The sequence below is a fragment of the Varroa destructor genome, unplaced genomic scaffold (genome assembly GCF_002443255.2).
Source record: "Varroa destructor unplaced genomic scaffold, Vdes_3.0 BEIS01000001.1, whole genome shotgun sequence".
Lineage (NCBI taxonomy): Eukaryota > Metazoa > Arthropoda > Arachnida > Mesostigmata > Varroidae > Varroa > Varroa destructor.
Genome location: NW_019211454.1, coordinates 48598046 through 48625376, shown reverse-complemented (window position 1 = coordinate 48625376; position 27331 = coordinate 48598046). Strand labels below are relative to the sequence as shown.

General features: G+C 39.4%; 1 protein-coding gene and 1 long non-coding RNA gene across 4 annotated transcripts in view; one reads left to right on the top strand and one right to left on the bottom strand.

Annotated features, from left to right (window-relative positions):
* The window catches only part of LOC111243401 (frequenin-2-like), a 97350-nt gene extending 78668 nt beyond the window's left edge, over positions 1-18682 (top strand). The window contains exons 2-5 of one of the 3 annotated variants that reach the window (XM_022788901.2): positions 1841-1950; positions 3079-3211; positions 6232-6392; positions 12714-18682. In XM_022788901.2, the coding sequence (XP_022644636.1) occupies positions 1841-1950; positions 3079-3211; positions 6232-6392; positions 12714-12806 (497 nt within the window). In that variant the 3' untranslated portion in view covers positions 12807-18682. Of the gene's footprint in view, positions 1-1840; positions 1951-3078; positions 3212-6231; positions 6393-6732; positions 7083-7361; positions 8419-12713 lie in introns of those variants that run through there. The other 2 variants (XM_022788900.2, XM_086978240.1) reach the window with 2 other exon arrangements.
* Positions 97-12241, bottom strand: LOC147758749 (uncharacterized). Its single transcript, XR_015319684.1, has 2 exons — positions 10330-12241; positions 97-904 (listed from the first exon to the last, which is right to left on the bottom strand). It is a non-coding gene; the product is annotated as an uncharacterized LOC147758749 (long non-coding RNA).
* Positions 18683-27331: the final 8649 nt, after the last annotated feature.

Here is a 27331-nt window from a genome sequence, read left to right as displayed (position 1 = left end):
TATATGCGTGCACGCGACCATTTTATTCACATCTCACTTGATTTTTCAAAACATGCTTCGGGACTTTATTGAATTCGTTAACGATGAAACGAAAAAGTTGAGCCGGCGTTATCTGCGCTTTATTTTCTAGTGATCAAATTGGCTATATATGAATGTTATCAACACCTTTGCTGGACGACGCCACTGTTAATTTATTACTAACGATTACAAAACGGAAATGATAGTAGCTACTGGGTGGGATCATCGAATGCTGTTTACCTAGCCCAGATCCCTGTTTATGTTCGCTCGGTCTGGAACTTGAGTAGTATCTGTAAAACGTACCAATCGTACCAACTGAGCCCTCGTCATCACAGTTTCCCTCATATCTTTTCTCCCATTTTTGAAATGAGAGAGACTTCGCAAACTTAACATTAACACAACTCGTTGAAAGATTTCTATTATACTATGAGCTGAGGATAAACTAGTTGGAGAATGTGTATCTATAGATAATAGAATACGATACTCTGTACCGAAGGTATACTTTAGAAACATAGCTACAACCATATAAACATACAATATTGATACGGTACTGTCATTAGCTAGTCGATGGAATAAGAGACGACAGTGGCGAGCAGACAACCTATGGCTATCATATGTGTTTAGTGAGCATAGTGTAGTCATGTTGCTTAATATGGCGGAATCAGGAGGCCAACTTCTTTCTTGCGATCTTATCCATCTGCATATATTGAGGGAATAGGTTTCGTCCCGCACATCAGCATCCAGAAGCGACGAGAGAATCAAAGAGATCGCGCTATAAGAAGCAAGCGTCTTGAACTGTCTATGTTTGTATTAAAACGTTGGCTCACACGATCGTGAGGCGTTTTTTGTGAACACACGTGAAGCTATTTTGCACAAGCAACATAATCTGCAATAATACATAATAGGTTCTTCTGGTTATCTCAAATCTTCTAGAGTGTTTTTTGATCATATAAATAAAAAATATATATTTTTAAACGAAGCAAGCTCGCTCACTTCGTTACTTCACTTATATTTTCTTTATAATTTTATTGTTATTACAGTAACCTTTATTGATTAGACGAAAGTAGCTAAATATTATCGGGGCAAGGTTTCATCGTCAAATTCAAGTGGCTCTTTTCGACTGAAAAGTTTTGGCTACGATACGTATTCTAAATTCATTTTCGAATATGGACCCCCTTCACAAGAAGTATCAGGAGCGTCTTTCAGTATTTGGACGCTACACTTGGTTCGTATCCGTAAGCTTTACCGCGTCGTAAGCAATGGATTAGAAATCCACAAATAATCTATATAAGTGTGTATGCATAGAAAGCAATTTGTATATACTATATTTTTCAAGGTGGAACCACGCATGAAGTTGTGCGTGTTAAATCTTCAGCTATCTTGCAGTACTATTCCATTAATCAAGATACGGATTACATAGCTCAACCTACATCCAAGCAGCGGTTTCATATAATGGGTCTTTTAGTAATGGCCATAAAGCCCCTGCACGTTAGGCTGTAGGGATAGGTGCCGAATCATAAATTTTCTACAGTGATTGCATGCACTCACCGCTGATCCAAACCCACGTAAACGACAGTTGGGATCATTTTTGTAACTATATTGAAGTAATCAACCAAATCTTGTTAGTATCATATTTTCATACTACAGTTAGTTAATAGAGGGGGCGAATTAGAAAAAAGGCCAGCTAACCGATACGCCTATGTTCTTGCCGTGTTGCGAGGACTAATTGTAGGTCAAATACTACATACGTGATATTGCTAAGGGCTAATTCTCCGATGCGAGTCTAACATTGTTCAATTAATTTAAACGTTTGATATTTCAGTCACTGAGAAAGAGATTCGCCAATGGCATAAGGGTTTCGTGAAGGATTGCCCTTCAGGTCATCTTACCGAGCAAGGCTTTCTTCGGATCTACAAGTTGTTCTTCCCCAAGGTAGATGCCGCTTATATGTTTAACCTCAACAACCGCATCCTTTTCCACAATATACTACAATATTTAATATTGTGTTTCATTAGGCAGTGTGTGTTTGTAAATGTGTTTTTCTTAAACGAAGATGGGCTAAGCAGCCAATGTACATTTTATAAACAAAAATAAATTTCAACTGAGTTATCCGTCACACTTTATCAAGAACAGCTGAATGCACTAATAAAAACCTTCGATTCGAATCACAAAATTATCGTTCCGTTGACCTGACCTACATGATGATTTCTCTCCATAGGCGTCAACCACTACGCGTGTAATTTAGCCATTATTTGTAGCGTAACCTTAATCCGAACAGATAAAAATGAAAACACAATAAGACAGCTCACACGCAAACCTTTAACTTCGGCATTTGGATACCTTGAGGTTAATTAATTACGCATTCGCCCGCTACTATTTCTTTTTCTTCAGATAGGCACCTAACATAAATATCTAACAGCCGAGAAAGGATTCCGTACGTTAGCCCAAAGGAAATAAAAGTTCTGCCACGGACCGCCGATGTTGTTCGAGGTGGATTTATTGGCGAGCATTTGAGGTACAGCAGATTCTCACGATCCAACATACGCTCAGATCTTATAATAAAAGATACGATCCTAGAATGGGCAGGTAATGTCGACTACTCGAGAGTAAACGTCGCAACGTCTCATCCAATGTTCTGCTGAAAACAAACTGATCGTCGACCATCTTTTCTCCCTGTTGACCATGAAACTGCTCTCACGTACATATTCTGAGCAGGCTCTTTAGAACATCGAATTGATAATATCAATTAAACACACAACACTGAGCTGTCTTCAATACAGAAGATCAAGAACCATAGAGTCGTAATTCTCTTCTAAATGAAACATTTAATTTAGCATTTTTAAATTGGATACTAAACTTTGGAGTTATCTCTTGTTTGCGATAAGATAGCCTTGTGATAATACTTATCGTATCTACTATTTCGCATTAATATATTGTATTATTGTGTGAGATAAATAGTGTATAATAATAGACCTCTCGAATATTTTGTTTAAATTTAGCATATTAGAGAAAGCAAGCGTTACCTATTAATTGAATTTTACTGCGATGGGTAAATTTCAGGGAGATCCTTCAAAATTCACATCGCTTATCTTCCGCGTATTTGACGAGAATAAGGATGGAGCTATAGAGTTCGAAGAGTTTATCCGCGCGCTATCAGTAACTTCGCGGGGAAACGTTGAAGAAAAACTCGATTGTAAGTATTTTAAGCTATTATAGTCGTTTATATTGTATTCGCAAAACTTTTGCGGTTCTTTTTTATGTTATAGAGAAGAGTGATAAAAGGCTTACAATATAATGTCGATAGACATGTCCTTCCTCCTTCATTAAAGTGGCATTTTCCCCATAAACACAGAGAAAACCTGTGGCCTTTTCTTACAAACGATTTATAATTTCCACGCATGTCAACTATCTCATACATCTTTGATATCGAGCAACTTTTGGCTTCTCACGCTTTATATGCTAGTCGTCATTTCATATAAATTTTCATCCGGTTTAGAGGTGTCAACCGACGCTAGATGAATAAGAAATAGCCTGACAGCAAATCAGTAGTATTTCAGAGTTGCCCTGAAAGTTTCATTAATAGACTCGTTAGCTTGAGTTGAGATCCATCTCACTCGCGTGTGAGCTCAAAGGAGCGCTATGCTGATGATCCGACATGAGCTTACTGCTTTGAGTTATTTTCTTTTTACAAACTCATTATCATTTATCCAATCTCTCATTCTGTCGCCATGTAACGTCAGACAGCACAGTAGAAGGCTGATGATTCATCTTTCTGAAGCTCACAGAAGCTTGGAAGCTTTTACTTCGGCCATATCTTCATACAGCTGTACCTATGCACTGCTAAACGCTGTTGTGCTCATAATTTAGTACTAAGCCAGTATACGTTGCGTAAGGTCACCAATAAAGTTTAAAGCTAAAAAAAGAGCACTTTTTTCATTTCGAACAGAAACAAAAGAGCATTTATCCAGCACGTTTTGTCATCATTGGAAATAGATGATGCCCCAGAGACGCGTGTGTTCGCCTGGAATTGACGGTTAACAAACATACAATGTTTGCGACAACGATATGAAACCAAAGTGCGAGAGGCCTGATAGCCGGGTAAAGACTGCGTTCTAAAGAAACCCTTTTCATAACGGTGACTGCTCTGTGTGGCAATTCTGCCTCAGGACTGTCACTTTCGCGTCCCTCTCTGTTTCTGTACGGTTCACCACTGCCAGTTGTCAGCCGTCGTCTTCATCGTCTGCAGACGTCACTATTCCCTACTTCGACCCTTTCCGTTTTCCGGAAACGCCCGCTTTTCACATGCTAACAACGAAACGGGAACATGTAACCATACGACGGGAGACAACATGAAAATACGAGGCAGGATAGAAGATCCATCGTTAGCTATGTAGAGTCGCGCTGCCGTCATGTTGCGTTCGCTATTTCGTCTATCGATTTTATAATCTGGCAACATCGGGGTGGCGGTCGGCTGTGTGAAATACTTAATGTGTGGTCGATCTCGTTTGCCATTACTGTCGATAAGCCGTTGCTATTGTAGTACACGATACTTCTGTTGAAGAAGTAAGTTCATCGTTACCTTTTGACACTAGTTCTAGTTACTGTTAACAGTTTAGCTGGTCTTATGAGTTGATTCTATATACAGTGCTTCTATCAGTGTTAATGTGCCGATGTCTACTATCTAGGCAATAATTCATCGTTGGTTTTCGAAAACAGGTCATAGTCCATCAGTTTCTTCGTTCTCAGCGAGAGGCAACTTTGACCCAAGTTTCGAAGTGAATTCTTTTTACAGAGACAACACATTGATAGGATATGTATAGACTTGCTTCGTTAATAAACAATTTCAGCTAGATCAGGCTACTCTCTAATATTTATAGGTGTTGCAAAAAAATAATTTACCCTTAGTTCGAGTTAACCCTAAAGATAAACCTTTGTTCGTGCACTTCATAGAATATTTCGTAGTACCGCCTAGTTTCATTTCTTGCAGTGACAGCAAGCAGATGCCAAGCCAGATAGAATATGAAAGAGTGGAATAGCACGGCGGTTTGTGTATGGCGCCTTATAACCTAAAGACTTTTTTTCTAGAATTATGTTAGGTCATCCGAACATTTTCGGAAAGATGATGATTTGCTCTTTACAGTTAACAGTGTAGATTGCAATTTTGCAAAACTTTTCCTAATAAAAAATAGACGGACTAAAAAAAACTTCGCATATTTACGTAGCAGACGTACGGCTGTAATAAACGTCCGTTGCAATCGTACGGCTTTCGTATGCACAACGTACCTTTGAATTAAGTAATAAACACGTGCTATTTCATGTTCGAGTCTATGTAAAAGTTCTCAAACCTATAATTATATTGGCGGAATACCATCATAAAGACTTCCAAATGGCAAATTATTTTACATTTACTCTTGTACTTTTTCCTTTTTTTGTTTTACTGAAGGAAGAGCTTTACGCTTTTTGCTGTTAAAGTTAAAGAGATTACAGGCGTTATATGATATTATTATAAGTTTACGCAACAAAATTGATATTTGTGCTTTTCTTGTTGTTTACTTCGATCGTGATTTATGAAAACGAATAACTAGGACCGGAAGGATATCTTGCGTAAAAAGTGCGGCAATTGATTTTGTAAAATTTTTTGAAGGATTTTTCCGCGCTTCGCTTTGAACGGGCTAATTTCCCCATGTTTAGTTTGCAATATTCAGTCCAGATTTTGTGTAGACCCTTTAGATTGTTTGCTGTAGAAGGCTACTTTACAAATGCCTAGGATCGTGCGTTTTTCAGAATGAAAGCTTTTAGGCCTAAAAGGAGCCCTAAATGAAGCTGGTTCGAACGGGTGAAATCTATACACGGTACAAAAGTTGTTTAATAATTAGACTCCAGCTGAAGAATGTGAAACGGAGCGCTCCCCTATAAGAAGTTTTTCTTCATTCTATTGAACTAACGTTGCTCTAGCGGGATAAAACCATCCACAACTTCATGCGATTGTAAGTGCTTAGACGTTGTTTGGTCCGCAGCAAAAGGGTTATATTCATTGCATGCTTTGCGGCAATAGTGAATCAACGGTCGAAAGTAACATCAGAATTTCTATAACTGCATGACTTCACGAAGCTTTCTAATTATGTCCTCACTCCGAGAGGTGACGTTCCTTTTTCACAGTTCGCTTATACAATAACCGTTACATTCGTTTGAAATACATATGGGTTGTTCCAGGGGCGTTCCGACTGTACGACGTAGACAGCGATGGTTACATTACACGGGAAGAAATGTACAATATAGTCGACGCGATTTACCAAATGTTGGGCAGCGGAGCGGGTGGGGAGGACGAGAGCCCCCGGGAGCGAGTCGATAAGATATTTGAACAGCTCGATAAGGTACGTATCGAAGCCGATACTGCCCAACCGTTGTGCGCAAAGGACTATGCATCTATATAAGCGAGATATTGAAGTTTTTCTAAACAGTTAAACGCCGCATGTTGTTTGTTTTGAACGGTTAGTTGATTCGAAGCACTGTTTAGCGGCTGTTGAGCTTGAAGATATTCATAAGCGAAGTTTTCGATAGGGCAAACAGACTATTTCTGGTAAAGAAACAATATCGTCTCCGTTTGAACGCATTACTAGCCGCCCTATGTGTCATATAGCTCATGCGCGTTTTAACGAGTTACAGTTCGAAAGGTATTCCTAATAAACGTTTCGGTTTCGTGAGCTTTTACAGTTCAGGTGGTGCTTCTTATCGTACAAGGTGTCTGAGAGTAATGGTTGGCCTTGATGCCTTTATCAGGCTAAATCCACGTGAAGCATTTGCCTTTCTTTTTATAGCTAATGTTTATTATATTAGAATCGTCGATATTACTATTAGTATATACTCATTCATTAGCCGAGCGTAACACCTACTGATATTTTAGCGGAACTACCTAAACTGGGACAATCTAGCCACTCACAAATTTAGTGGCAATGATGACATCACAGATGGCTCTTGTAGTGCCTTATGTCACGCACTATATTTAGAATGTATGTATATATGGTGTCTCTGCAGCAGCTCTGATAATAAACGAATTATCTAAAGTATAATTTTTTCCTTAATAATATCTTGGAAATTATGTTTGAGCCTGTCTTCCTTGATGCATATACTAATAAACAGAATCATCCACGGTCAGGTAGTAACAAAGGCAAAAAACAGCTCTGTCGTTTAACCAGATATTATGTAAGTTACCAATATGAGTCGAAATGCACACGGTGCATTTTGCAGTGAGACGTACTATACTGTTGTAATAACGATGGCAAGTCGTGGTACATTGTGTTTCCACACAGCTTCCCAATCCTGGTACATTTCATTTTTTTTAGATGAATTTAATCTGCTATCGAAAAGAAAAGCAAAGCTCGCTCCTTTGCGAAAAACGTGTTGCAATAGCAATCGGTTCACATAACTTCCCTACAACTTCGAATCAACAACAACGATAGGCGCAGCAGCAGGACAGCATTTAACGTATATGCCTGCCACCCTGCGCAGTGCACGTCTAGATACAAAGGACCTGGTTGTGTGGACATCTGAGTTGAATTTCTCCAACTTATTAAACTGTACAGTCGCACTAGAGATTCCACTGCCTTGGGAAGCCACGAGGCCAGGTCAGTTCGTGCAGCTACACACCTAAGAATAGCCAACGGAACTGACAAGAAGACATACACGCCTGGACTGAGATAGGACGAAATCAAAATGGTGTTTCAAGAATCGCACAGCAGCTCAATTAAGTCGGTACTCTGATTTGCTGCTCACTAACCCGGTCTTTGCCAGGTCGATAGAAGGTGTCAGCCAGGGCGGCTGAGAGACGGCCTACTCGTGTTCTATCTGAACGCTTCTCTGGTAGAAAGGATAGGCCACCAGGTCTTGGGCTAGCGATTCGGGCTGTCCTTGGTTTAACTTTAAAATAATGGCAGTGGAAGCCACAGCAGAGGACAACGACTATTAAGATATACCTTCATCTTTAGTATAAGCTATTCAGATGGAATCGATAGTAGCTGACTGTTAATGCTTCGCGATGTGGTCACAAACGAAGAAGAATGAATCGGTTTATGTTTCGCCCGCTAAGTTCAGCGCTGAACGGTCGATCTGAGTTCAGTCGAACGTCCAACCGTAGTCTGAAGCGCAGGCATAATAGTCGTTGGAACGGACTGTGTGACAACAATAACAAGCAGATATCAATACGTCGGTCAACACAACTAATGTACCTTTTATGTCGGTTCGCGTTGCCCTCAGTCGGCGGTAGTGGCAAAACCTGAGAGCAGGTAGAATCACATTCGGAGTCTAACCTTAGGATTACAGATGCGGAATCAGCCAGCGATGTTATTTCCACTAAAAATAATAGCTTCAAACTTTCAATAAAATTCAGCTAGACTTCAAAAAGGTCTCTGTACTTTCCATGTATGCGTCTATTGATGAAGTTCGTTGAGATGGAGTTCATTAGGCAGAATTTTCTTGGATGCGATTGAAATAGAGTAAGTATCTTGTTGACTATACAACAACAATACAAAAGCAAGAGTTATATTGCCCGTTGAATGACTACGTGTGAACTAAGAAAACTGACTTTTGCTTCTAAAAAGTGCTAGGTCATCTTGTAGGCCATATTTGTCAACTAGAAGTCAGAAAGCAGGTAATTTTGCTCAAAAGGTCATGGGCATCTTCATTACCAGAGGCATCCTCCTATGAAAGCTGAAATGTATTTCGTCAAAAAAAAGAGTGAATTTGTTGAGTTGAGTGGAGCTAAAATTACAACTTATGCTAGACAGTAATTTCCGTGCTTTTTTCCCCAATTAAACAAGCTCTTTCTAGCCTCCCTAAAAGAGGCCCTTTAGATAGCTTCCCTTAAATGGCTTTTGACGCTTTCTCATAGTACCGCTACTCTCGTGACCACTAATGAAATACTGCTTACACTTACTCTACTAGCCTGTAAATGAAAAGCGCCATATAAAAAATAATATCAGATAATTATTATATTAACGCAACAGCCCGCTGCAAGTTAATCTATTGCTCGTTTGCGCCCTTGTTGTTTTTATTATAACTGTTTTCCTGCAATTAATTCATTATTTCTGTAAACGGTGATAAAGATAAAATTTACGATTCAAAAACCTAATGCTCCCGTATTAAAATGCTTCGTATGCAAAAATTAGATATTTTCGGGCTCTGCAAGGACCATATATTCAATCTCGTTCTTTGCTTGTTTTTGGCTTTGTTTGACCTATGCGAAGCTGTGTACGGAGGTGCACACACACAAGTGCTTCTATCTAAAAAGCTCTGACGCTAAACGTTAGCGTATCGATCCGCTAAAGCCCTCAAACGTTAAGCACCGTAGCCTTTTTATCTGTATTGGTCTGAAGAAAAGTTCTACTACCACTTTTCTAAAATCGAAGCTAATAAATATCTTATCGTGTGTAGAAGACGAGATTCTCTCATATAAACCAGTAGAATTTTAAACTCTTAAAGAATGTATTCTCCAGGTGCGATTCAGAGACATCGCTCAGAGGCATTCGCAAGGGATTCAATATAACGTACGATTACAAACGTTTACTTCCGTTTTATGGCTATACTTTGTTCGCTAGCCGCGGTTTTTCATCGGTTGCAAAAAACGCATTATAAAACAGGGTCGCATGTATAGGACATATCTATAGTCCAGTTACAAGTGCCTGTTAGTTACAGTGCTTTCGCTGTGACGATCGATACTAACCTCATTTGTCCGGATTAACGGTACGACTCTTCATAGACCTTCCCCTGCGCGCCTACTTCAGGGACCGACAAAATCGTTTACGGTCGACTATTAGATCGATAGGATGACTGTCCATCGAAGAATTTTTTCTAAACATAGCCGCATCACGCGAACGCTGCATTTATGCCTTTAGCCGAGTCAATTCTATTGGTCGTATCAAAAAAGTTAAGCAGGCTCTGAGCCATTCAGGATTCTTATCTCTAAGCGAAGTATCCTAAACCAACATTGGACAACAAGTTGTCTAACGTGACGATGAAGCATACGGACCAGATTCTAGGTAGACTACCAGTTTAATGATAGATGCCTTCGTGTATTAAACAGATGTAATAGTAAATTTGATTTGTAAAAAGTTAAATCCCTAGAAGGAAATTGTTCTAGTTCAGTTTACTGTTCGTCCGCATAGGAGTACACAATAAAGGGAGATTGCTTTTTAAGGCAATCACACAGTTTCTAAGGAGTGACGTATTCCGACAAAAATATTGCAACTAATTTACCACAATGGTAAGAATTGTAAAATCATTTGAATGAATGCGATATATATTATAACCAATTACCTTGGGCTGAATATGCAAATGAAGGAAGGAAGACTTATCCTTGCGCAGTCTACGTACAGCCTCTTCCTCGAGGCCGCGGGGGAAAATGTGGCTCGTTAAAAACCAGCAATACATTACATAGCCAACACGACACGTCATCAATGCTTTATAATACAAATACGTGTTTTTAAAGCGCTTTATAAGTGCAATATTATGCTACATCCATTTGAGAACGCAGTTTCTGTCAGCGCACTGGACGCATCTGCAGCAATTTGTATTGGGTTTTTTTTCGACGAAAGGAAACGGTAAAAAGGAAGGGTTGAAGTAGCTCGCATCCGATTCTCATCGTAGTCGCCGACAACGGATGGGCCGCCGACGAGCTTTGGCTGCTGAATGTCCAAGTGTTTGCGCGCTTCTTGTATTCTTAGGATCTTCTTAGTGTTCATCCGCGTACGCCGGTGAGCACTGCTCCAGTAGGACAAACACTTCTTTGCGTTACGCGCGAATGCCTAGTTTGGTCCTTTCAAAATTCGGCAAAACTGGTCTTTCACATGACACTCTTGATTCCTAGAAAACTGAACCCACCACGAAAACGACTGCCGACCTTTAAGCACAACATTCGCTTCCTTAGCCGTCAAACTTTCCTCTCGTTTTAGCATATTTGTTCAGCGAACGAACACTAAGAACCCCAAGAATAGGTGACGCGGTAAAGCATATGTGTAGATAGTTGACGGACTATTGATTCACACGAACTTTTATGGGCTGTTAGCTTGAACTGGAATTTATATAGCGACAAAGTATGAAAAGCAACGGTAATACTTTGAAGTCTTCTATTGCGGACAACGACTCGTCAATAGGCTTTGTACTGAGTTTTCTTCAATCAAGGTCTCCACAAGTGATTCTCGGTGCGCGTCGAACTAGCAGTCACTCATGAATTGTAGATCGATCGACCGCACACCGATATGCGTGTCAGTGCAAACTGGTCTATCTGATACTATTAAGGCATATTATATTATATGGAGTGGATTATCTTAGAACATCTTTGATATATGTATTATTCTAAAAAGAGCACCATCTAGCTAATACTTTTTTTGAGCTGAGGGAATAAAGTATAAGAAAAAAATCACCTATTCCATTTTGAGGTATCACACTGTGCTAAGGAATTATTGGCTTTCGACGTCTCGGAGACCAAGTTATCGTACGAAACTGTTGGTCCATTCGGATGTATAGACGGACAAGCTTGCGCGTTTTCTCGCGACGGATCAGGACTAGTGATTACAGCAGGCGCCGCGTGGGCACGTTGGACCGTGTTAGGCATATGTAATCGCGGCAAATCGTGACTTTTTGTCCATCTTCCGATTCATCTGATCCCGGGGAAGCACGTTTCATGCTGTCGGCATATATAATACTCGTCGCTCAAAGATACATAGATCTGTCTAATATATTCTGTCTGAATCACACTGGTCCCCGTGGTAATTCAGTGGTTACGTGTTTGCTTACTAAACACGAGAACACTTCTAGGTTTGAAAATCCGTCCCTGTGATAGCTCATTGGGTAACGTATTTGTCTGTGAATCTTAGGGACACGTCATCGTCTTGTGTTTGGATCGCGTATAGATAGACTACGTTTCGTGTTGGAAACCAGACGTCCGATAAAACGGCGATACCAGGTGTAAAATTTGAAACATTGAGCTTTAGGCTCAAAAATCGTATCTCTGTTCCTTGAGTCACTTAGAGGTAGAAACTCTAGGTTTGGCCCCTTACCTAGTGGAGGACTCCGCATCGTCAGATTGAACGCTAAGTTCAAGCTAGTGTCAGCTGTCGGAAGCAGTGCCTGACGGTAGGACCGAAAATAGAACTCGAAATACTTATTTGTCTGAACTCCACGAAGCCACGATAAACCCCCAGTCAACAACGCTCCAATTCTGCCTCGATTTGTCTCCTGTTACCGTAGTCCTATAGCATTCATGCATGTACGTGCATATTTTCTGCGCGATACATACTCTAGCTCGGTTTTATTTAATCTAGTTTATTTAATCGGGATGACTGGACGTTTGTATCCACTTCTATATGCGGCCGAAGGAGGGCACTGAAAGAAGCAGCATACTGCAATTGGTGTGAAACGTTTACACTGATAAGAGGCTAACCGTTTAGAGCTCCACCATTGCCAAAGAGTGCTAGATAGACTAAGAGACATTTGCGTTCGACAGGCCAAAAATTAGCCATTCGTACAGAGCCAATGGTCACCAAGCGTTTCTATCAATACCTTTGCATTTCTAATATGGGTCAAAACTCGTTAGATTACGGCCCCTGCGATTTATATGGTGGACTACCTATACCGTACATGTCTTACAACCGTGACGCTACCTGCTAAATTTGTGTTCGCGTGTGGCGTTTGTATTTCAGAACCACGACAACCAATTAACGCTGGACGAGTTTAAGGAAGGCTCACGACAAGATCCGAAGATTGTACAGGCGCTTTCCCTGTATTCGGCCTAGAGGCACAGTGAACGTGTGTGCTAGGCTACTTCGATTTTCTACGATAAGCAGTACTACGACCGCTTTTGCTGTTCGACAACAACAGCATAAACCGTGATACCGGGCTGACGCTTCCGACACCGATCAAAGCGACAACTTACATAGCAATAGTATTTACAGAACCGCGAATTACAACACAGATCTCACTTACATCAAAACAATAGGTGGGCAAAAACATAAATTTGGGCAGTGCAGACAAACAATTGCAGATACACCGTACGCGTCGATTTACCAATGATACTTCGCTATTATTTATGATACCAAAGCAAAGTCATGAAATATCAATCAAGTCGAAGCTATAAAAATACGATCGATCCGTTAGATCGAATCGGTGCGGATGATTTTTTTTCCGATGCGACGACCAAACTATCTAAAAGGATCTTAATGCTGACCAAACGAGGATTGGCCATCTATTGTATTTTAGTAACTGTAAAACGTTGATCTCGGTCACGCTGTCAAACTTTTAACATACATATGTGCAAGGATAATTGTCATATCAAAATGATCACTTCAGTTTGAATAGGCCTTAATCACCCATCCTATTTACCTAAAGTGTAATGTTTGCCTTCGCTACGATCCATCAGAGTGTTTATTTAAGGCACTATTTGGCACATGTGCGTGTATATGTAGCGTAGCTGAGTGTGAGTTATAGTAGACATCGGACGCTATCCGAATCTGAGGCACTTCTACGTTCCTCTAGCTAATGGTATGTGTCACATACTAGCTTCGTCGTTAAGTTTCTTTTGAAAAAAATAAGCAAATTTTAGGTGTCTAGTTCACTGACTTTGTCATTTGGCGATACTGGAATAAGAAGCGTCACGAGCAAATAGTCTGCAGTGACCTCAACGGTCGTTGCGTTGTTAGGGCGGCGAGTAGCAGTGATAGTTACTTGCCGATGGAAGCTATTCAGTCCTTACCCCGCGGACCCACTTCTGAATGCACGTGCCGAAGCCAAAATGTCCTTGAATAAAGCCAGCTGATTCATCTAATCAGTAACAACGGAAACAGATAGATTGTGTCGATGTCAGATGGCCTCTGCTAATATTCAGTCACTTTCACGTATGAATTATGCCTTCTATACTGAACCAGAACTACAGTCGGCCGCCATTTTCCATTACGTGATCAGGTAACGGTTGGTGTGCAATTACTATTAACATGATTCTTTTTTACTTCACCACAAACAACTTTGGCGACGACTAAAAATATGTTTCATTCGAGCTGAAGTAGTTAAAATACACCTCAATACATTTTCCATAATGGTAATATGGTAAGATTATTATTAGATTTTTTCAACTTGGGCCACTCTTCTAATATTATACAATTCGAAGAAGTGAGAAATGAGTGTATTAGCAAAAAAATAGCGAAACCAATGGAAGGGCTGATCGAAACGGATCTCCCAATATTGAGATTATCGGCTTCGCTATCATCTCAGGCGCACAACTCAGATCGTCTACACTCATTCTTCATATTACTTCACAACGTGCACGTAAGCATGTTTATCCAATCGGTTTGAAGGTTGTATTTACTGCCGAAAGGCGGACAATGGTTTTGTTTGTTTATGCCGGAATCTTTTCCTGCAGAACGATTTCAGCTGTTCCTATGTATTCAGCCGTTTCGTCAGCATCATCGCCTAAACGTTGACACCAACAACGACGACGATAACGTCTGCAGGATCGGGGTGTTAAAAAAATGACTCACGCCGACGAGTACGAAAAACGGGTTAGAAGAAAAATTAGGCGATACATGATCTTCTCGCTGATGGCTCAAAGATGCAGAAAATTAATGAGTGTGTAGAACAACACTGAGCTACGATGGTAAGACATGGAAATTACGGGTGTGAACCTACTAATTGGGCAGCTGCCAGCTGGGAGCGGTTGACTCTGCACTGTAAACTGATGAAGCCAAGTGAAGAAAAATCCAACAGGTCGCTCTTCGCTTCCCCATTTTCTACTCTACTGAAGTTGAGGGGCCGAACGTTCGGTATTAGGGGTTCAAAAATGTTTTTGAAGGCGTAAATGACACGTGAGTTGCATTTGACGTTTGATGATGTTGAGGTATATGCACTCTGGTGCGCTACTTTTTAGCGGCCCAAGATCCCACTTGATGCTGGCACGTGTCATTTTTGTCATTTCTCGTTTATATTACCTTGCGTAAGGCTTTAATTATTGCGTAATATTGTCTGGGCATAAATTTAAACGTAATAGCTAGATAGCGCAGTATAAATGTAAGCAAAAACTCCGTATTGCCGCACACGTAAATATTTTCATCCTACCATATAGATATATTCTAAACGTTACTTACCGGTATTTGACTACTATGTCAGAAAGAATAGACATATTATACACAAGTCTTAAATGCGATGTTTAATATGTAAACAGGGCAAAAACAGAATAGGAAGAGGATATTAACAAAAACGATGGCATTGACAAATGGATTCGCTACTCGGCAAATAAAAAGCGGATCAATTGTAAATGATCAATGTCTAACTAAAGAGTACGGCAAAGGCAACCGATCCAAACATTGCCATTTATCTAAAGCTCTCCTTATTGTTAACCTATCCAAAAAACTGACATTGGCATACTTTTTATGGTCAAAAAAAAGTATCTAATTCATCGGTAGATAGCCAACCATTGTACTGGTGCCGCTGTCTTTCTGATTACGGATGCTAGCGCCAGCTTTGTCCTGCTAGACCGCGATTCTGACCGAGGGGTCCTAACCGGCAGAAGATGGACGTGCAGATATCCGCCAACTGTTCAGTGAGAGATCTTAAGTAAGCACAGCATGATTGAGGATATAATATTGAAGTGACTCCAAGGTACTGCGATCGTTAGGGCTAAGTCGAGGACGGCTGAGGTTTACAGCAAACGTAATCGTTCGAAAACCTCAAATGAAGGTGATCACAACAATTGGTGACTAATTGAGCATGGTCAAGCTAACCAGATGTGGCCACAGTAAGAGGTAGCAGGGCGACATAATTAACATGCAGAAACAATATGACATTAATAAAAATTGAATTTTCCAGATTGTGTTAGCATTTTGAATGTTGTGTGAATAATCAAGCAAGATGATCCGTTCGAGATGACCACAATTGATGAATTTTTTTTTCAAGCATAAAGGATGTATCATTGCCTTAGTCGCTATGAAGATACCCACATATATAGAAAGATACCCATATGCCCATACGCATACGCATGTGCCCATTATATGTCTACGACATAATGTAATGATTATATTAGTCGATTTCGTTCATTCTATGGCGCATCCTATGCTTTGAAGGGTCCCGAACATTGTTATCCAGCAGAAGAGTATTTATTACCTCTATCATACACGTATGATGTGCATGCAGGGATTTCGTAGGTTGTGGCACGATTGTGGCACTTACGTAGTAACCGGCTGAGGAGATCGCATTCACATCAAAATGTCGTTACCATTCCGGTATTACACTACGGTAACATATGTGTTTTCATAACCACCATTATTTTTACGATCTTCTCAAGCAACAATATCATGCTTACATACATAGTGTTTCAAAAACTATATATACATACACTTGTTGATATTGATGGTCGATTCGTACATAGCCGTTTCGTCTGCTAGGTGACAACACTTCATCGGGCAAAAACGTAGCCTATCATATACTCGAGTGTACTATGGTATCAGCAAATGAACCCCCTGAGAACTGGTCGAATACAAGCGGCCGCAATCATAGTATAGCGTACATATCTAAAACCGGCAATGCACGAAGCCAATTAAGAGAAATCTCCCTCCTTAATTGATATACTCACGAGAAGAACACTAAGGATAAAAAAAAATCGACTCTATCGTTCTAACGGTAATCTAAACATATTTCCCTAACTGAACAATACTATTATCTGATGATGACCGGACACGAGAATCGATGTGATTCTGAAAATAGGATATATGTTAATCTTCGCGTCATAAGAGAGAGGACATGGACGCTGTAGGAGACCGCGAAGAAGAACGAATATTGACAATGGCGAGCGACAGAGCAGAACAACTTAGTAAAGGCCATTTGAGCTAATGGAGCATCAATTCGATTTATGTACGAGAACATTTTGACTAAATCGCGCTCGACACAAAGCCATATTCATAACAGGAACCAGAATTGTAAGGGGCCAATGCACGTACTGACGATATTGGCTACCGTAGTAAAGTTGCGCTACTACCAATGTTGTTGTTCAGCTAGCATTTAGTAAATAGCTCAGTCCTAAGTTCCATGTTTTTCGTATGTTGTTATCACGCAACAATAATCAATTGAGGATCCAAATCACCATGATGTCGAGAAAATATGACAGGATGAAAACTTTCAACCACGATATCACGACGGTCAACCGAAAAGCCTTACGAGGACCAAGTCGTATAAATATAAAAACAACTGTCGCGTTGCATCATACCGCGTCATATCATAGACGAGACCGTAAAAATTATAGCGAGTAACATCGTATAAAGGCCGCATGACACTGGTAGCGTGACGCATCAGCTCACAGTCAACAATCACCGTAAAAACTGAATACAAGTATCCCTAACCTGCTACGAAACATAGGTCAAAAATAGGGTCGAATAAAAATAGGCGCAAAATATAACAGATTAAAAAAAAGCCACTGATTACGAGCGTAATGAAATCGTAGCACTTACTGATTACGTACAAACGTACGCCGGAGTGGAACTGCCATGGTCGGTCCAAAGCTGTAAATTTGAGCGACAGTGGCGACGGTAACAATAACATCATTCGAAACGAAAAAAAGCTTGTTATCACAACAAAGTTTTGTCAAGGCCAAAATGCTGCATCAGAGCAATGATATCCATGAAATGCTATCTCGCTTGTAGCGTCTCTATTCAGCATTCGCTACTCCTCAGATACGTTTTTAATTCGGTAAGAGGGTCGGTTTTACCCCCCCCCCCCCCCGCTATTAACTGTCTGCTCATAGCTTGGAAATGATGTTGACACATTTATCTAAAATGCCTTCTATACGAACGACTGGCTTCAAGTTATCCGAGGTAGCGGTGCAATGAAATTTCTACATTTAATCTCGATAACTAGAATGAGCGTAAGCAACTCATCTTCATATCTCTGTAAAAGAGGGAAGGGACAAATACGCTGAGCTGACAGCAGTACAAGAAAAAGGAACAAATAACAATAAAAACATCGAACTATCACTATAGCAGCATTTCGAAACAGAGACAAACGGTAAGTCACCTCGTTTGGGTCAGTCGATGGCATGCGAAAATGGCTGGAAATCGCCGAACGCGTCTTTCCAATTCTATTTTCAGGAGGAAAAAATTCAGTGTGGTGCGCCTAGGCAGTAAGGAAGCGTGCGTTTAAAAAAATATATACATAAGCAAATAGATTATTTAGACGGAGAAAACATGTTTATACTACGTCATGAAGTGTCATAAAACAATATCGCGGCGATCGTGCTAAACAGAAAACAAACAAAATTATCATCGACAGCCATAAGAATTAAACCAATACGGCTATAATAAAAATTATTTTTAATATTATGATTGTTATTACAATTAATGCTATAGTTAAGCAATGTCTATGACGACGGTGTACCAGATGCGGTGACGTCCTGCAAGAGAGGATGACGGCGCATGACAAACATTCAACGAGCAGGAATTAAAGGTTCTTTCGTCGATCGGGGAAAGGCGAAACGAGATGGTGAGAAAACAAAGTGGAAATACCGACTATTTTGCGGCGAACCGTTAAGGTTTGCCATTATTATAATCGTACGATTATTTATATAATATAATTATTATCATTAATAATTATTTTAACAGATGGATAAAAATAAATTTGAGTACAATTATTGCTCTGTCGATGTTTTTCCTTACTTCATGCACACCGGGAATCGTCAAATCTTTTAGGGATTGTTTAATCCGAAGCGCAACGTTCTAAGTTTCCTAAATGCATAGCCCATAAAAAAACTTAGTTCCCGTCCGTTTATGATCAGCCATGATATGAAATAATTATATATGGAAAGAAAACATAAAAATTTCGCTAACTTAACTATAGAAAATTCGAAATTTGACAAGAAGCGGCGGATGCGCTTTGGCAATATTTTTAGGTCGCATCCGGTACAGCAAAAAGATTAGGGGCGGACTAAACAGACTGAAATTGCACACAGCAGAAAAGACTAGTTATCTATCTAGGGAGTAGGCTTAGGTAGAATTAGAGTCATTTTTTTAAAGTTGCTTATAAAATGCTTCGGTTCACAATTTGCTATGCTTGCTCCCAGGTAATGTTTTCGTTGCTAATTCATTTATACGAATAAAAATCTGTACGTACATAGATAGAACGTTTCGAAATTCGAGCTCAATTTTCGGAAAATGTGTAGAATTCAGCGGACAAAGCGTTTCTCTCAATGACACCGTCGGACGCCGATGCTCATTTTATGAATAGGAATTGAAATTTATGAAAAAAAAAAGTATTTTTTTAGATAACAGCTCGGAACATATTTTTTTGCGAAAAAATTGCTGCTTCGACTAATCATACGGGAAAAGTGAGGCATGTGTATATGAAGGAAGGTCAATAGTCTCTCTAGAAATTTCAATAGATTTAGGACAAATCGTAATAACAGGTCGAATAATGAAGTAACTTTATTCACTATGGTTTTTTAGCTTCAAAACTAATCATTCTTAATGCAATTATACCTGGAATGTATAAAAGAAAAAAAACTGAAGATCACCCTTTTTTTTATTTTATACATATATTTTTATATGCCTAAATACCTATGGGGCAAGCAAAAACCTGAAATATGCTTTAGCTCTGAGAGCCTAAATAGTACCGTATCTTTTTACTATAACCTAATACCTCGGAAGAGTTGGAGAACTCACTGAGGATCCTCACAAATGAAGTTGTAGAACGAAAATGTTGTTTATACGAGTCCTTTCATTTGTTCTTACTATAAAACGAAATCTTGCTAGACCGTCAAACAAGCTAAGGATCCGCAACTCTCATATTTAAACACGTACTCACGACTAATATGCGACATGAAATATGCTACATTAGTTAGCCCTATAATAGCTTGAATTCTATTCGACAGACTGCGAAGGTAGTTTCGGAAACAGCCCGTACCTTCGAAAAACGTGTTTGACTGTTTTTCTCTCGGTATTAATGGTGTCATATGGATGTCTAGATATTATTGTCGTATAAATAGATTACCTAGCCAAAAGTTGATTACTCTCGAATTCTCTTCACCACCCAGTCGACTCAAAGATATCTTATCAACTGAAGCTTACATTGATAATTCGCTAGCATGCTAAGGTTATCACAGATGTACCGCCGTTTTTTTCCAATCGCTAGAACAGTTTTCGAATTCAATCGTAGAAACAGCTTTTTCTTTTGCCCTTTCCTCTGTTGCCCTGTTAAACTTTCTCAATTACTTCGCGGTATTTCTCTTTTTGGATCTTTTTTGACTATCGGTAGGATGACGGGACACAGGACGCTGGCTTGACATATGCAGAGATTAAGGCAATATAACTTTTTTTTTTTACGAAAAATGCGATATAAGTAGCGATAATGTAACTCGGTACATTATCTTGGTGAAAGAATTTGGGCATACTTTGGTATACAATATTATGCAATTTCATTATGTACCACCCTTTATTAACAGTAGAACTACTTGGAATAAACTCATAATATACATCTTACCGATGATGGCGAGATATAGCTTCGCTTCTGATCTAGGTCTTGCAGCTTTCGACGGCCTTGACTTGCATTTGACCCGACACCTTAGATCATTGTGTTTCGTTCCCTTTTCGTTCGGTAGCTGTTATAACGCGTTAGATCCAATCCAGCTGTGCTTTGAGTGCGCGTGGATTCCCCTGGAACAGCTGTTAACAAATCTGCGTTTGTAATTTAGGCCCTCTGCACAACCCTTTCTAAAAGTCTTCGTACCTTCAAATAGTCTTCTAAAGTAGCCTAATACGTCTGAATCTTTGGTGAGTTTCTTGAGGATAACTGGACGATTTTCCGAAAAGTCGTTTTTCCATGCTTTCGTCTGTGCTTGCTGTGAGAGGTCACCCAAGGCAAGGAGGCTTGTCCTCAAAGCAGTTTCGTCCGGCTCAAAGCCGTTGGTACTGCAAAAAAAATCGGCACCTAGTCATCCTGGTACATAAAAGATTCTTTACAGTATTGACACTACTTAGAAACACTTCATTTCATTTATATACCAAAAAAAAATACATCTATTTTTCAATAAAGAAAACATAGTCGAAAGTTTCAAAATGCAAAATACATGTTGAAGTGCTTTCAAAGTTGCGCCGGACATAGCAAGCATGCAAGCGAATGAACGAATCGGCAAAAGCTAAACGACTTATCAAGACTTTTTTGACTTCGTAGTAAACTAAAAAAAGATAACTTTTTGGGCAGTTTTCTGTTGACAATCTGTAAAACACCCTAAGAGGAATCGCTTACTTCACCGATTTCATATTGACAAGGATTTTTATAGGTGGAGGCCAGCTTGCCCCGAGATAGCGAAACAACCGCGAGGCGATAACATGTAAAGAACATGGCAGAAACTAGAAAAAATTTTTGCTGACAGTGGCAGAATAATCGATAGGAAGTATTGAAATAATGCAATCAAATTACTACAACGCAATGGGGCAAGGTAACATAATGGTTACAATTATGTAGTAAACTTATGGGATGACCACAACGAGGAAACTGCACGTGAACAATGAGAACTATTATAATGACATGATGGTGGTAACACATATTAACGAGCTTATGTGCGAAGAACGAATGATTTAGTAGATGTATCTAAATATCTATATATAATAAGATGGCAAGTGGTGCAAGTATGTGATCCTGTTCGACATTATAACTATTTAATGCTAAAAGTAAAACATTTTTTAACGTTGACGATAATTTTATTTATCTTGAAAAATAATCGTATCTGAACTCCTTTTTTTAACCCATAGGCTGTGTAATTCACTTAATAACACATAGACCATTCGTCCGTTTTGCAGGGTGCTGCCCTTAGTGCCAATTTACACAGCGCCAGGCTCTGCAATCATGGATAAACCTAGCTACATCGTCATTACGTTACATAGGATCTTATTTTTTTACCAAATCGTGTGTAAGTAACGTATATATATATATATATATATATATATACGGAGTACTCATATATGAGCAAATTGTAAATACGATCAATTTATCTGTCCTTAATTTACTCGTTATGCTAAATGGATGCTGAAAAATATGTCTTAATTCCAACTGCTGTTAGCGTTTTGTGCGTTTAGAATACGCGATAATAGGGCAAACAGTTAGTCCAGGCACAGAAAAAAACCCAAGAAAAAAAGCCAAGCATCAGTAACCTTCCAGCTAGCTGGCTACATTTTATGTAGCCAGAAATAAACGTTTAGACGGGGCGATGTCATTCTAAAACGGTTAAAAGTTCCTTTATAAGTGAATCCCATCGTATCTTTCTCGCCTGGGAGATGAGTTCAATCAACCCTCGTACTTGTACAGATTGAGACAGGATTGCCAGCAAAACAGGTCTTGATGACTGAATTTGATTTGCTAAGTCGTTTACTTCTGATGTCTGTGGCACGCGGAAACAGGCCTCAGTAGCCCTTGCAAGTAATTAGTTGACAGACCAAGAAGTTAGGAGGAAGGGAGGTCGTTTAAAACCCAACCCATAAAAGAATTTTTCTAGAGGATTATGGTACATGCTGTAATATAAAGAATTGTGTGGGATAAATCGTCACGGAACCATATGCATTTCTACACATATGTGATATAACGCATCAAGATAGTTCGCTAGTTCCCATGAAAAGTACTACAGCGATCGATCCATATCACTACAAAACTCAGTCATACGTCAATGCTGATCTTATTACGATGTTCAGTCTATATAGTCACTTATGCACGCTAGTTTCCACGAATTTTCGTGACTTGAATCATACAATATAAGTAACTATTATATATTCACCGTGTTTTTCAGTATATAGGTTTTTCCAAATGCTGCTTGTTTAACATCATATTTCTCATCAACTGCCATATAACTTAATGCTCATAGCTTACACTTGCTACATTTCAAATACTGTTTTATTCGTTTTATCTGTCACTAAATCGGTTGTTCCCCATTTGAACGTTACGTTCAAACATGACCCCAAACGTCTCTCTTTGACCCAATCCATATTAGCTGCTTCGTGTATAGTTCATGGACGTTGTTTTAATTTGTTTTACTTATTCATCCAATTTATCCGCACACAGGTTTTATCGGAATATATATATATATGTATGTATATATAGTCGAATATTCGTTCTCGGCTGCTGGGTTGTTAGCCAGTATTTTTGTTTCTAGCAAAAGTACACGGCATTGTGGTTCCGATCTAACTTTTGAAACTAATCATTCCCCTGCCCTTTTATAAAGGGCCAGTTTTGACTCTGGGCGGCTACTGTTAAGCTGTGCGAGAAACGTTAAGCTTGTTGTTGCTTAAATTACGGTTTTCAACTGGGCTCGACTTGAAACATTGTTTCTTAATCGCTGCAGTTTCATGAGCCGACTAAGAGACAGGCTACGTAAAATAAAAGGACATCTAGTGTTTAGACAGGCTCGTAAGTAGCAGCTAGAGCCCACTATCGACACCAATCTATCGAATTAATCAATGCAACACGTATCGATGGGAAAAGGACTTAGACAGTGACTGAGCTCTCGGCTGCAATATAGCCGAGCAGATCGTTATACATCACACATAGCAGGTAATAATAGGCCCCACAGTTGCGCATCGTACAGCAGCGGCCTAGCCGGCCAGCCTGCCTGCCGTTAATTCCTTCAGAACTTGCCGCTCGTCTCAAAGCTTTGGACAAGATCTGCAACCTACCGTGCAAGGGCCCGGTTTAAGCGAAGTTCGATATCTCCCCTCACTTCCCCTTCCCGTACGTTTAGAAACGCCGGCTTCACTCACCCCAGCCATGTTTGTTGTCTGCTTTCGTGCTTCTTATTCACGAATAGAGATCACAACGCCACCTATCGATTGCTACGTCAACGACGTAATCCTGGAGGAGATGATCGGATAAGGTAGATGCTGAGTAACTGCGGAGTAACTTTTGGGAGAGGAACGAGGCCCTTAAAGGCGTGGCTTGAGGATCGCAATATGGGTGTAGGCCCTTGAATGAGAGCGATGGAGCTCTGCGTGCACCAACGTGCAAGAGAAAGGGTAAAGCAATGCTGCTGTGACGCAGAAGAAGGCCTAGCGGGCGCCGCAGAGAAACATCAAGGAGCCTCTATCCGCTAACGTGGCTTGAAAACAAACCTCCGAGGCGCTTTGGCGTCTTGGCCTAACTAGAACTACCGTGATGCGGGGCCAGATGTATCAGACATAGACTAAGCTAAAATCAGTTATACTACATATTCAACTATTTATTATATTATTAACAATTTAAGATCATTTGGGAAAAGTGTTTAGAAATAAATATTGTTTTTGAAACCTGTTGCCCGATTCTTCTAAAGCAGTGGGTCCTATATTTGAATGTTGTTTGTCATGCACGTTTAAGTTTTTCATTCTAACTTCTCAGATTCTTATATTTCATTCAAAACTGCTAACGCTTCTCTGCAGTTCCATCTATTTCAGCGTCGTAATCAATCGAGGACATTTCTCTTCAAATTTTAAACCACGTCTGGGCAAGCTGAACTTCGAAGCTGTGACGATAGCCGGTCTTTTGACTTCAGATAGACGAGCGTCTTATATTAAATTAGACCTTACGAGTTGACTTGTTAGCTTTTATTCTATATGATATATAATAAAAATTAGTGTCCGTATTTTAATGGTTGCAGTTCGTCCTCTGTTTCGACACACAACACAGTAAGAGACCCGCTTGACCTCATGTAGTCGCACAGTCGTCGCTAGCGCAGATACACTTCGATTGTTTACTAGACATAAAACATCTAGCTTTCTGCCATAATCTATTTGTATGTATTTATTGACTACGTTGACTTGGACCCCTTAAAAGAGATATTTTGGATATGAATTTACTAGAAAGAAATTATTACGATACAGGAATATGCACATGGTAAAAATTAAGATACAGCTCATTATATATTCAGTTAGCTTTTATTTTCATAAGATATTTTGTCTTTTTGGCTGGCTCACAGCCGCTCGCCTGTACGAAGCGTTCTTGAATTTGACGAAGATACGTTCGTAAGGAAAAGTTACAAACTGGAGGCTGAGAAGAGACTCGCGTGTACGTTTTAATGTTTGCTACAGCAGAATCTACACTATTATTCGTCGTACTTGTGTATCGCCTTCTGATTAAATATTCACCAACTAAGACGACAAACTGTCACTGATAAGCAAATCAACTGCTGCTATTTATAAGTTCAATTATTTAGCCGGACTTATTATACTATTCAGCAGAAATCAGTCTTCTATAACGGTATTGGAATTGACAATGGATGTACAAGGTACGTGCTGGGAAGGTGACAATGTACAGCGACGCGCCTAAACCTAAGAACGATGTCCATGTGACGAAAAGATGGTGGTGAATTATTACAGTCTATAACACTAGCACAAGTAAGAACAAAACACGTGACAAGCAGACGTGGCTGTGTTAGGTTTTTTATTAATCTGAGATAAACATACACAGTGTCCTCCTTCATTTTCAGACCTACTTCATTTGCGCTTGTAATGAGGTAGCTTACGTAGCGCCTTCCCTCCTTCTCCGTCGTCGACCGTAAGTCGCTCAACCACGTCAATTTAATTGAAGTATTCCCCATTTAAAATTCTTGTCTGTTATTATGGAAGCTTGCTTGAAATGAGTCTTTAGTTTTTTCTTAACTTGAGTCGTTAATTGTCTTCCCTATGCAGATATTAAGAACTGCCTGGTGTTGCCTTAACAACTTATCTTAAGCTTATCTATTACTATGTTGTAGGTGATCTTAAGGCATTTGGTGAAGCTGCTAACGTTAGAGGATGTCTTTATCTGTACTCGGTTATATTCAGTGGCGAGAAGCTCGAACGAGCATCTAAATTAAATTAAATTTAAGCTTTTTTGTATCGAATCTATGTTAACAAAGCATTTATACTATATATGAGCGTAAGACAAACCTAGTCGGTATTAACGAAGACAGCGTGAAATAATTTGAGTGAACGCTATCCAGTGATTGTTGATACACTCTATCGTTATATCAACTCCAATACATAATCTATATTTTGCAATCATCGAATTGCGCTAAGCGTGCATTTACTAGATATGCAAGTTAAGTAGGGTTGAAACCACTATGACGATCCAAAACATCACTTGACACTGTCTGTGTAGCTATAGTTAATTATGGAAGTTGCCCGATACAGCGGCAATGTATTTAAAAAAACTTTTTTTTTTATTTGAAAATCAAAGAGCATGGTTGTATTGCTTGAGTGTTCCTGTTGAACATGGACAGTAATTAGTCGACTGTTAGCTTGATATCACATTGTAAAATTGGTAGATGATCCGGTTCGATCGCTTCACTGTAATACTTTGTAAATTTTGTCACAATAATATAGGCTATTTAGAGCTTTTGAATGATCTTCTTCCTTCTTATTGTGTATGACGAGTACAATGTTCATTGTATGTTTTCGTTATTTTTCAAAGTTTGGGTCGCTTACTTAAGTGCCGTTTTTTCATCTACTGCTTTGGCGAAACCCTATTTTTTACCCTTCGTATCAACGCCGCACCACGTTACGGGTTACATTAATTTATTATATGTTGTTCACTAATTGTGTATATTATCAATATCAAAATAGTACAGATAACATCTACTATATATATATATATACAGGTATCCTGTTTTCTAGTTGGCATTTTTGTCGCATTATTTTGCAGCTGTGTTTTTCAGCTAAATTTGCAAACTATTCTAGCGGACTCCGGACACCTTTCCGCATCCATTACGCTACCTATTCTATTTCCGATAGAATGCGTGTTAAAACTATTTCACTTTGGAGTAGTTCAAGCGTTTAAGTTGGAACGCTGAGAACGTTAGTTATCAAAAAATTATGACCTCTTTATATGATTGTACATGCATGTAGCGTCTCTTTAACGTGAAAAATTCTCGTTTCCGTTAAATTATACGTACGGAGATATGTAAGAAATCCTAACCACGAACTATGCAACAAACCATATCTCACTCCATCGAATTGCTCAACTGAGTTGGCTGCAGCGCTTTTATTTTATGTCACTTGCAAGAAACATTGGGCTACAATAACAATAACTAGAATATTTTATACTACGTAATATTTATTAGTAACATAAATAGTTTTAACAATATTTCTGTTCCAGTAAAATATTCATACTCTATTTGGCATTGTAACCCCCCTGTTAACTGACTGAACACAGCGTATAGTTTAGAAGATTTTCAATTGCGAAGCATATTTTGTTATAAACAATCAATAATGAGATGAATATATAGATAACGACTTTTTATAGTCATATCTAATAATTCTACCCTGATTGATTCTTATCAGCGCCCAGAACGATT